General features: G+C 43.5%; 1 protein-coding gene across 5 annotated transcripts in view; it reads right to left on the minus strand.

Moving 5' to 3' along the window:
* The window catches only part of LRRIQ1 (leucine rich repeats and IQ motif containing 1), a 455984-nt gene that overhangs the window by 251142 nt on the left and 192300 nt on the right, over nucleotides 1-12542 (minus strand). For 4 of the 5 annotated variants that reach the window (XM_029597083.1, XM_029597081.1, XM_029597080.1 and 1 more), the window contains exon 17: nucleotides 10323-10442. The exons of the other annotated variant lie outside the window; for it this stretch is intronic. In XM_029597083.1, coding sequence (XP_029452943.1) covers nucleotides 10323-10442 — 120 coding nt within the window. The remainder of the gene's footprint in view (nucleotides 1-10322; nucleotides 10443-12542) is intronic. 5 annotated transcript variants of the gene reach the window in all.

Below are 12542 nucleotides of genomic sequence, written 5' to 3' on the forward strand. Positions count from 1 at the left end.
CGTGTGCATCTTTTGGCCAGGCCCTGAAATGCCCATGCCCCGCCTAGACCACACCCTGCACCTTTTTTGAAATTTTTGAGATGTGCGCGCCATGGCATTTACGCGCGTATCTGGGTGCTTTTTAAAAGAGGATTGGCATGCACTAGCCTGATTTATTTGCGCATGCCAGGCTTTTAAAATTCACCTATTCATTTTTCCTTTATTCCTTTCATTTTTTATTTCAACCACAGAACATGCAAGTTGAAAGACAACCCTGGCAACTCTTCGAGGGTTGGAACTAGGCTTGTCATATCTAGAATCCTGACAGCAGACCAAATGTAGGCAACATTCAGGCCGATACAGTAAAGTGCGGCCGCGGTTATCCTGTTTCTAACCCGCTTTGGACGCACAGTTTGGACGCGTAAGGCAAACCCGTGATTTCAGTATCGGGTTTTACGCGTTCTTACCGCTTGCCGAAATGGACACGTATCCGTCTCCGCCCGCCGCATGTATTTGATATGTTAATGATCGATTTAGCTATTCCCTCCGATACAGTAACGTGCGCCCAGATTATCACCTTTTTAACCAGCTTATTTGCCACGTCTTTAACCTGCATATTTACCGCCTACCCTGACCCTGGCGTTAGTGTGGCGTTCAGTCAGTTTCCCGCTGTCCTGAGTGCCCGGCTGAAGCCCAGCAGCAGTTCTCTGAATCTGAATCCGTTCTGTCGCGCTGCAGTTTATGCCACCGCTCATTGGCTCCAGCCAAAGAGTCATGACAACTGGTTGAGTTGCCTGCAGCAAAGAAAAAAAAGCACCACATGCCAGCAACAAAGAGGACTGCTAGAACTTAGTCCCAAATCAACCCTATCCACAGAAAGAAATGCTTCTCGCACAAGGGGGAAAAAAGTAAACCAACCTGGCACCACCGCGCTTAACTTCAGAGTACTTCAGTTCCGTAGGGTTTAGTTTCTGTACGGAAGGAACAGACACTGTTTCTGGGGGCTCCTCTGGCCTTCTCGTGGGTCTGGGTTCCTTGTCGCCGCTGACTTGCAGTGGGCACGAGCCCCTAACGCTGATAAAATGCTGCCACGCTGGACCCGGCTGGCACGCTGCTTCCTGAGTGCGGCCTGCATTGCAGGTTAGAGGTTAATAACGATCATTCGTGCGGTGAACGTCCAGCCGGGCGCTCAAGGCAGCGGGAAGGTCCATGAACGCACGCCGCGACCCTCCCGCTGCCTTGAGTGCCCGGCTGCACGTCCAAGCCGCGACCTCGGACGTCTGGCTTGGACATCCTGCCGGGCACTCAAGCAGCGGGAACGTCCATGAATGGACACTGCAACCTGACCGGCTATGACAGCGGCAGCAAGCCCAGCAGCAACAGGACCAGTGGCATCATCTTGGGCTAAGACCAGCAGCACGTCAGCCCCCGCTCCAGCTACTCGGACTCGCGCTACGGGGCCCCGAGCAACCCTGAGGCTGACGGCGCCGGCCCGCCGTGGGCCAGTCCACACTCCAGCCTGTGCGGCCAGTTGGCCACCTTGGGCAACTGCGGCAACCCCTGCGTGCTGGAGGAGCCCGACCATGCCCCACTTCAGGGACGCGTGCCGGTCCAAGTCGCCGCCCCGGCCGGAGCAGCCACCGCAACCCGCCGCCCCCCATCCCGACCAAGGATCGGCCATGCTGCACAAGTTCCAGCTCCCCTACCAGGTGACTCCATGCAGGGAGAGCGGACCCAGCCAGGCGGAGAGGAGGTTGGAAGCCTTGACCCTGGAACTGGATAAGGAGCTGGAGCTGCACATGAAGAAAGAGTATTTCGGTGAGTAACTAGTGTGTCGAACTTGCTTCAGTGCAGACAGACGTTCATGGGCCTTCCCCCTGCCTTGAGTGCTCGGCTGGACGTCCAAGCTGCGACCTCGGACGACCAGCTTGGACGTCCAGCCGGGCGCTCAAGGCAGTGGGGTCTGTAGGAAAGAACCATCCACTTACCTGGTGGAATGACATTTCAAATGACATTTGAAATGACAGGTACCAGCGCACCCTGGATACTGTATAGGCGCTGTATACCGCTGTATACAGTAAGATGGATTGCGCATGCCTACCGCTTCACTGACGCGCTTTGGACGCCACTTGGATTTGTGTCTGATTTGAATACTGACTCGAGCGGTATGTGAACCAAAATATGCACGCAGCAAACGAGGGTGCGCCCGGCACTGCCGCACTCTTTCTTACACGTCCTTACTGTATCGGCCCGATTGACTGGTAAATCTGTAGACAGAGTCCTACGTTTCATCCTTGCAAGAGAAGACCTTATGATTGGAAACAGACGTCACCATAGCCCTGACAGCATATGTTTTGACATATCCGTCTAAGGTCAAGACTACTAAGGCATAACAATGAAAGATGCAATCCGCTATCCATTTAGAATGCTTTATTATTGAGAGGCCTGGCCATTTGGTCAAAAGAAACAAAAAAGCTGGCTGGACTTTCTATGGGCTTTAGACTGTTTCAACTAGGAGGAAGCAGTTCTCTTGCAATCAATACAGCATGTTCATCTCCCTTCTGGGCGTATGGGTGCAGAAAGAATACTGAAAGGATAATTAAATGATTAAGGCAAAAATTAGACAGTGCCTTAGGCAAGAACTTGGGATGGATACAGAGCATCAACTTGTTATAATGGAATTTAGTGAAAGGCCTGGTGCTCACTGAATCGAAAGGCTGAAGTGTCCTCCACCAAACTGAATCTTTTCAGGTCAGGCACTTGGATTTACAAGACTTAAAGCAAACCCTCCTCAGCTGAGTAAAACATTGATGTTCCACAGTACTACTGGAGGCATCAAGTGCAACAAGCCCAAATAAATCTGAGAAGAAATAGGCTTCCTTTTTATTCACCTGCAGCATTACAATGTATTCAGAGAAGAAGGCATTATGTAAGTAGTTTTTGAGAGGAACAAGAGAGAGATCTATGGATTTTCCCTCACACCCGACAGCAAACCTATTTCATTTGAAACTAGGGAGTATCTAATTTTCAAAGAGTTTTACAGAAGTAAAGCCTTTTACCCATATAAATTGTCAGTCTGCAAATTGCCCACCCTCAATGTGAGAAAAAGTATGCACATTTTTCAACAACGCATGAACAGGTATAAACTCAGGGGAAGATTTACTATATTGCTATACTTTAGCACATGAGGGGCAAAATATAGAGGGGAGAATTCCCATGATATTAGGCCCCTCCCCAGTAAAATATCGCAGCCCCGCCATCATGTTGAAGGGTCCAAAATAAGACCCTTTCCACTGTGCCAAAATCCCCCCTAGGGGTCTGGCAAGGCCCTTTGCCCACCTCCCCATGGCTTGTCGAGGTGGCCCTGCAGTAAATAAAATTAAAATAAAAACTTGCATTGCATGGCAATGTCTGCCCCCTTCCCAAACCCCTCACCTTCAAATAAATAGAGCCCTCTTGGGTTCCAAACCTTCCCATAAGGCATCCTGCCACTGCCCTCCATCCCCTTCCCCACAACCTCAGAAATAGTCCCTAGTGTCTAGTGTCCCCCAGCCCTTCCTTGAAATAAGTCCCTGGTGTTTAGTGGCCCCTAACTTAGCCCACCCCAAGAAAGGGCTACCAAAATGATAAAGGGAATGGAACAACTCCCCTATGAGGAAAGACTAAAGAGGTTAGGACTTTTCAGCTTGGAGAAGAGACGACTGAGGGGGGATATGATAGAGGTGTTTAAAATCATGAGAGGTCTAGAACAGGTAGATGTGAATCGGTTATTTACTCTTTCGGATAGTAGAAAGACTAGGGGGCACTCCATGAAGTTAGCATGGGGCACATTTAAAACTAATCGGAGAAAGTTCTTTTTTACTCAACGCACAATTAAACTCTGGAATTTGTTGCCAGAGGATGTGGTTAGTGCAGTTAATATAGCTGTGTTTAAAAAAGGATTGGATAAGTTCTTGGAGGAGAAGTCCATTACCTGCTATTAAGTTCACTTAGAGAATAGCCACTGCCATTAGCAATGGTAACATGGAATAGACTTAGTTTTTGGGTACTTGCCAGGTTCTTATGGCCTGGATTGGCCACTGTTGGAAACAGGATGCCGGGCTTGATGGACCCTTGGTCTGACCCAGTATTGCATTTTCTTATGTTCTTATGTTCTAACCTCCCATACCTTGAGAAATCCCTGATATCTAGTGGGACCCGGTGCATCTCCTAGGCTCCAGACCAGTCAATGCCATCTTTCAAAATTAGGAATGGTCAGCAGAAAAATAGATAGATTTGGGGATAGACTTAAAGATCTAAACATGTACACTCTAGAGGAAAGGAGAGATAGGAAAGGTATGATAGAGACATTTAAATATCTCAAAGATTTCCAAGAGTAATCTTAGGAAATATTTCTTTACAGAGAGAGTAGTAGATGCATGGAACAACCTCTCATTGGAGGTGGTGGAGATAAAAATGGGATCTGAATTCAAGAAAGCATTGGATAAATACAGGGGATCTCAGAGAGTGATGGGAATTGTAAAGCTAAATTAGTTGGGTGGATGGGCAGACTAGATGGGCCATGCGGTCTTGTTCTACCATCATGTTTCTATGTCTTCAAGGCAGTGGGGGACCTAAAATCGTCCTTATCTACTGTCCACCTAAAAGCCACCTTGACTCCTTCCTTAAACTATCTGAATTCCTAGGTTACATCATTACTACCCACAATCTATTGGCTCTAGGAGACTTCAACTATCATGAAGAATCCCCCCTCAAAGGGCACGTTGCCAGCTTCTAGTGCAATATGGATGACCTTGGCCATCATATTTGTATGTTTATTATTGCACAATGATGTGTTTTGAGCATTAATGGCTTATCATAGCTTAGTAAATCTACCTCTTAGATTGTGAGCCCCCTGGGGACAAGGAAATATCTATAGTAACTGAATGTGATCCACTTTGAAGTGGTTAATAGGTAGAATATAAATCAAATAAATAAATGAAATAAACTTTAAACTGTACTGAAAGGAAGCAGCCTCATGGACATTTGAATAAGAGGAGGAATGTATACCAAAATGGCATTTTCAAATTGTTGGCTTACTTTTCAAGCAAAATTCAACCCTCACAAAAAGCAGGTGCAAGTTACCACATGTACTTTGTATCTGCAACAATTATGAAAATGAGAGGAGACATGCACATATATTTGAAAAGTGATGCAAGGGTTATTGGTCAACCATAGCATGGTTTTTTTCTCAATGAGGACAACTGGAAAATTGTCTCTTGGTCACAGTATATGTACTTTTACTGCCTGAAAAACGAGACAAAGAAAAGGTACAAAGAGGTTTTGGGAGGAACAGTAGACAGACTTTCATTCTGGAAGCCCCATGCATACTTTCTGCAGATACCTTGTACCTACTCTGCGAAGGTCAGCAATATTTTCAAAGGGAAAACCCCATGCCTACAGGAAGGTAGGATTAGAGCATCACCAGATGATACCGGGCCAGCAGGAAGTAAGTCTGTATCATCCTACTGGCCAGCATTAGGGACATTTAGGGGATCCTGGGAGGGAGGGGGATTAGGTTTGTAAGAACTTACTATTTGCACTGGAGGTGTATGTTTGTGGGGGGACATTTGGTGGGGTAGCTCTTATTTTTCTGCACCAGAGGAATGACTAGGTCTTACATTTTGCACTGCAGGGAGGGGGAGACTGTTCATTTTCATCAGGTGGGTAGAAAAAAGATTTACTTTAAACTTTAAGGGAGCAATTTTGAAAAAGCTAATGTGTAAAACTGGCATATATGCATGTAAGTAGAGTGTATACACATATATACTATTTTAAAAACATCACTAGGATATGCGTATTTGCAGAAAAAGAGGCATTTTAGATGTGAACCTGGGTGGGGTTTGGAAGTATGTGCAAAAATTGCTATTTTGTAAATGGTATATCACATACATTATCACACTCATCTGAACACTTTTACACCTGTTAATTAAGTCATGGAAGTGAAACTGCACTCGTCTTTTGGAGAAAGGTTTAGGTTACATGCTGGGGGTCAGGGTGAAGTACTGGAGAATTAAGGTGAAGTGATGGAGATGTCTGTGGATTGGTGATAGCAAATACATGCACAAATAGATATTTTCTGAAGTGGCATACGCACATTCTTTATAAAATACATGCTTCTACATATAACTTGTTATTATGCGCATATGTTATAATTATTATGGGCCTGATTTTCAAACGCATTTACATGCTTAAAAAGAGTTCTACGTGTGAAAATGTACTTTAGCCATGTAAGCGGGCTTTTGAAAATTGCTACAATATAAGCCACTAAATTATCAATAGATTTTACCCACGTTAAATGCATTTCACATGGGTAAATGACTTTTGAAAATTGCTATGAAAGCATGTTACATTTCCTTGCGTAACTCCTTTGAAAATTCACCTGCATGTCCATATACACTATAAATAATGCGAAACATTTGCATGTAACTTTGGGGCAGAAATACGCTTTTTAAGTGACAATTCTGAAGGCGAATAATGCCTTTGCCTTTTTCTATTGGAGTGATGAGATGGGGAGCTCCTCTCTGTACCCTCTTTGGAGTCTCACCCTTTAGGTGCAGTTCCCTTTGAGATGGATTTCTTTCTATGGGAGAAAGAAGATATCTCTGACTTTAATTTCAAAAAGCTGAAGAAACAGCCCTATGAGGTCATTCTACTGCATGGACCGCATGAATCTGAAGTAACAAGCTCAGGCCCAAGATATCTTGAACACAATTCATGGAGGTCCTGGCTTGCCATTTTATGCCAACATTTGTTGCATAATTTGAATTGTTTCTTACCATCTCCTGAAGATTTCTCCATGACAGAGAATCTACCTGCCAAAAAATATATTACCTTTTTTTTCTTTGAAATTGAAAGAAGAAAAATTGAAGAAACTGAAGGGAGTAGAATGATGAAAATGAAAAGAAAGTAGCAACAACAGAGAAAGCCAAAAAATTCAGATCGTTTCTGAAGCGACCATAAAACGACTAAAGGGAAGTTCGCAACAGTGGCAGCATGGGAACTCCCACGCATGCTTGAAAGACTTTTCCTCTTTCTGAGCTCTGAGAGAGCACATTCCAAAACGTTGCCATCGGCTGATGAAACCTGCTTGTGTGGCGGTAATACTTTCTGCTTGTCCATGGAGAAAGCATTTACACATATACTTTTGATTTGTGAAAGTATTTGCCTGATTTAGCTTAAAATTGGGTTTTGCACGTGCAAATGCACTTTACTCCAGTAAGTGGGCTTTTGAAAATTGCTACAATATATGCCATTGAATTCTCCATAGGATTTTCTCGCATAAGTGCACTTTACACAAATAAATGGTTTTAAACATTCCTATGATAGTATGTTACATTTACACACATAAATCGTTTGAAAATTCACCTGTAGGTGTGTATGTCTATGTGCAGTTCGAGACACCGCATGATTTTTCAAAGCTCATAGTCTGCTTTGAAAACTTAGGATAAAGTCTATGGGTAAACAGTATCCTCAGATTTTAGACCTACGCAGGCTATGCACAAGTTATGTGCTGCAAAAAGCAGGTGTAACTTTGTGCAGGTGAGTTTCTGTATGTACTTTTGCATAGTTTAACTTATGACGGTAGCTTTCAAACCGGCACACGTGCACAAATTTGCCTGCACACAGTATGTCGGCCTGCGCCCAGATACACAGTCATTTTATAATATACATGTACATATGTGAATGCAGTTTTAATCTCCAGTTCATTGACACCTCCACCAGTTCTCCCAGACTTCCACCAGTTTACCATGGCCCTCCAGCACTTAACCCAGATTTCCCACCCAAAAACTGCCCACAAAAGACAAATGCAGTTTCACTTCCACAACTTAACAGGTGCAAAATTATATGTTGTGATCCTGCTTGTTATGCAGCCTCCCAACTATCAGAGGTCCCCATGGAGTTGCTCTGATTCTCGCTTCAGTCATAGTCTCCGTGATCCCAGGACTCAGCAGGGCTCTGTCTATTTAACCATGCTTGTGGCTATGCTCTCTGCCTTGTCATTGAGTTCTCTAGCTCTCTGCTTGGCCTGTCCTGCCTTGGACTGCTCTCTGGCCTCCGGGCTTTCAAGCCTTGTTTTGCCTCTTGTCATTCTGCTTTTGCCTTAACCTCTGGCCTTCTCAGGCCTTCTGCCTTAGCCTTGCTCTGGTGGCCTCTCTGGCCTTCTGCTTTTGCCTGTTTGTGCCTGTGGCCTTCTCTGGCCTGCTTTCTAGCCTGTTGCCTTTGGGCTTTTGTGTTCCTTGTCTGTTTAGGTTAGTCTTATTCTTGTCCTGTCCTTGTCCTATTCTGTTCTATGCGTTCCAACCTACTCCAGTGTTCCTGCCTGCTCCGGTGTTCCTGCCTGCCATTGACCCCGGTCCTGCCTTTGCTTGGTCTCTAAGTCCAACCTGCACCACAACACCAGCCACAGTCTAAGTCTTGCCAGCTGCCAGAATCTAAAGGCCCAACCTGAGGGGAAGGTGGCTGGTATAGGCCGAAGATCCTTAGTCCTGTCTGAATCTGTCCAGAAGTCCTGCCCCTTTGGGGGTTCACCAGCCCTAGCCAGGTCCACAGCTGTAACAGCATACTGACAAGTTTGGTAACATATGCACAAATATTGCTTACGAAATAGCAACTTGTGTGCGTAATTCCTAACCTAGCTCCAGAATGTCCCTATACTGTCCTTTTTTCCCCTGCTAACATCTAGACATGATACTGCAAGTACGTGCATACAAGTTCACGTTACTTAAATGCATATATGCCAATTTTACACATGGAAAACTTTTGAAAATTAACCCCAACATATAGGAAAGTAATCCCCTCTGGAAGGGAGAATTTCCTACAGAATACAGAAAGAAACCTAAGGGGGAGGTCTAGAATGCAGCCCTCTCCATAACCACTTTTCAAGGAAATATCAGGGTTAGGGCCATAGATTCCACCAACTGGTTTTGGAGGAGTCAGAGGTTAGTCTTCACCAGGTAAGTAGCTGGTGATGAAAGCCTGAGATCAAAGTTAAAATGGCCATCATGAATACCTATGCCAAAATAACCAATCCAAACTTCAATGTGGTTGGTGCCAGTGCACAAACTGGAGTTGACTAGGCACCCATGGAAGGCACGACATGCCCATAGATGTAGAGATACCCGACAAAAGTAATTTTTGTGCCTTCAAAGCATTGGTAGAATGCTTTCGCTACCTTATCTAAATCCAATCAAAATGTCTCAAGTAATAAGTTCAAGACTGGCCTCATAAAGGATTAGACTTCTATTATGGCCATGTGTGGGGTACTGCTTGAAGCATGGGGGAAGGTGACTGGGACACTGGCAGGGGTAGGCTTTGGACAGGAACATCCAGCAGTCCTCAAGGCACAGTTGCTTTGAAACATCCAAGCCATGTACCTAAGGATAGCACAGAGATACTGATATCACTGCTGGAGGCTTGTTGATTTGATTGCTGTAAGTAGTAAGATAAATCCTTTGAGGCCCTGCGATGGTGATTCAAGGGGGAGGAACAAGATTTTTCCCTACTCCAGGGCCTATCCTTGTAGTTGAAGTAGCTGAGGATCACTTTTAGTCCTGCCCATCAGAGTAACCGTGGTTGACTCCTTTTTTAGTAGGCGTTGAAACCAGCTTCAAGCTGGACTTAACAGCACCAGTAAGGTAGGCCTCTCCTGCTGAGTCCCACCAAACTGTGGTAACATTTTTGTACTGCATATGTAAGTCAAGATAGTGTAGCCTTCACCCAAACACTTAAAGCATCTTCGGGGAACACTGTGGGCATCTTTTGCAATTGCTGGTTTGCTTTCTATGGACAAAAAATTTCAAATCAAACTCAAAGGGGAATGTATTAAAAAAAAAAAAAAAGGAAAATGCAGCAAGAGAAAAAAAAAACTGCTTAAAATTTTAACTATTGAGACTAAGAGAAATAAAATTTAAAAAATCTGACAGAAAAATGCTATTGGAAAGGTGAAAAGGAGTCCAAAGAAGGCTGAAGGCCTAAAATGCACAGCAGCAATCTGTCAAAATGTCCCTGTCCTCTGCTGGACCAAGAAAACACTGAAAAGGAACAGATCCAGAGGCACAAAGGAAAATCCCAGTGCCTGTTCAAAAGATTTCTAGGAAAGTTCTAAAATTGTCCTCCAACTTGGCATGTGACTTTTCATCAGAGACTATACAGTAATATTTCAAATATGAGTTATAAAGTTTATTTTAAAATGAGTGTCATAATTAATGAAGATAATAGAAGGGGGATAAAATAAGTAATAACATAGAAACAGAATAAAACTGTGTTCTAAAATATGTTTTTACATAATTAATTTTACTTACTTCATCAAATGTAAAATCTTCCAAATTCACTTCTTCTAACTCCTCCTCAAATCTGTCTTTTTCAACTTCAGCAAAAGCACTGGCCAATTTCTGCCGCAAGAGGAAACCCTTCCAAACTGCCTAAACAAAAAATGTAAAGCATGTTATACAAGGCCATAGATCAAACCCAAATCCAGATTCTCTATGTTATCCCATTAGGAAGATAAAACATCCTAGACCCTGGTTTAATAGATCAATGATCTGTTTTTTGAACTTTATGTGACATTTAAAACTACAAGACAAATTAAATGCCTGCATGTGTCTAAAGCTCACAATACCCAAGAGGCTCTTTTCAAGAAAGCAGAATGGAATCTTGAAACTCCCTCCACTACAAGCCTAGGTCAACTAATTCATTATTTGACAATTCCTTCAGGGCCTATTATAGCTTGAGGGAAAAGAAGAGACAAAGAGAAAGCAAAGTGTGCTTTCAACAATTAAATGATTGTGACTCAAGAAACACTTGTGTACCATTTCCATTAGTTACAAGCAGAATTTAAATATCCTCAGACTGAGATTATTTGAAGCTAAGAATTTAGCGTAAAAATCTGCTATATTACTTAACATGAAAATAAAAAGTCTTAAGGGTCAATATTCAAAACTGGCTGGATAACTAACTTAGGGGGTCGTTTTCCAAAGGTATCGCACGTGAAAAAGTCCCTTTTCCATGTGCGATACCTAGATCGGGGCAGGTTCTGGGCGGCGTCTGCACCAGAAGGGGAGGGGTTGGGGTGGATGCCGCGAAGACATCCTTGATGGCGAAAAGGTAAGGAGCCTTATTGCCATCAGTTACAAGGCCAATAGCACCACCTTTCATTTTGATTACTGGCAGCCGTTGGCCCTTTGCCCTTACTATGTCACAGGGGCTACTGCTGCCATTGATCGCTCCCGGACCCCCGCTGGACCACCAGGGACTTTTGGCAAGTCTTGGGGGGGTCAGGAGGGTAGAGGGTTGTAGTAAATTAATTTGGCAGGTCTTGGGGGGGTCAGGAGGATGGGGGGTTGTAGTTAATTAATTTGGCAGGTCTTGGGGGGGTCAGGAGGGTTTGTTAGATTTTTAGTTTTTTTTTTATATTCGCTCCATAAGACGCACAGACATTTTCCCCCCACTTTGGGGGAAAAAGTGTGTCGTATGGAGCGAAAAATACGGTACTTATCTTGGTTCCTTTCTACAATTGGACAAGCTTGATTTTCATCTTTACACTGCAACTAAAGAACAACACACTCTATAAAAATTAAAACCACTACTCTATCAATGTGACTTCCGTACCGTTCTGCAATCCCTTATCCTCACAAAATTAGACTACTGTAACTCCCTCCTCCTTGGTCTCCCCAAAACGACCATCCTCCCATTACAAATGCTGCAGAATGCAGCTGCACGCATACTCACCAATTCCCGCAGATCGGAACACATAACACCCATCCTTAAAGATTTACACTGGCTCCCCATTGCACAACGGATAAAATACAAAACATTGGCTTTAATACACAAAACCCTACATACCGAAAACATGCACTGGCTCAATAATGCCCTACACTTCCGCAAACACGCAAGACCACCCAGAACTCAACACGCTGCTACTTTACACAAGCCTTCTCACAAAAACACCATACTCAATACAACTAGACAACGCGCCATGTCTATAGCCGGGCCGACAAGATGGAATAGCATGCCCTCTGACCTCCATCAGGAATCATGCCCAAAAAAGTTTAAACAAAAACTTAAAACATGGCTTTTCCTACAAGCAATCACCTAATAATCCGCCTTTTACCCCCATTTACACCCTTCAGCTTACCACATTTTGACATATAATATTCCTCCTCCGAATATTCAGAGCTATAATCTTTTGCCCATTTCTCAACTTATATTATCTTACAATATTTATTATATGCCTTATCCACAGAAATTTACCTCCTGTTCCTTATCCGTAACCATCTAATACCCCTCGTCTTTAATAATCCTCTTCCTGTCTTATATAGCCTAAATCTCTGCTCATATATGCAATATGTGTTTCATCTTACAATACGTAGTTTGAGATATAAACAGTTATCTTTCATATTCTCAACTTGTTCGCAAATTATATTTTAATTTGCTTTGTTGAAAATGTGTTTTAATTCTGTAATTAATCATTGACTTAACTAATTCTCTTTGCTAATTTCTTTGACATTTTCTTCAGATGTATC

Source organism: Rhinatrema bivittatum, chromosome 4 (assembly GCF_901001135.1).
Source record: "Rhinatrema bivittatum chromosome 4, aRhiBiv1.1, whole genome shotgun sequence".
Taxonomy (NCBI): Eukaryota; Metazoa; Chordata; class Amphibia; order Gymnophiona; family Rhinatrematidae; genus Rhinatrema; species Rhinatrema bivittatum.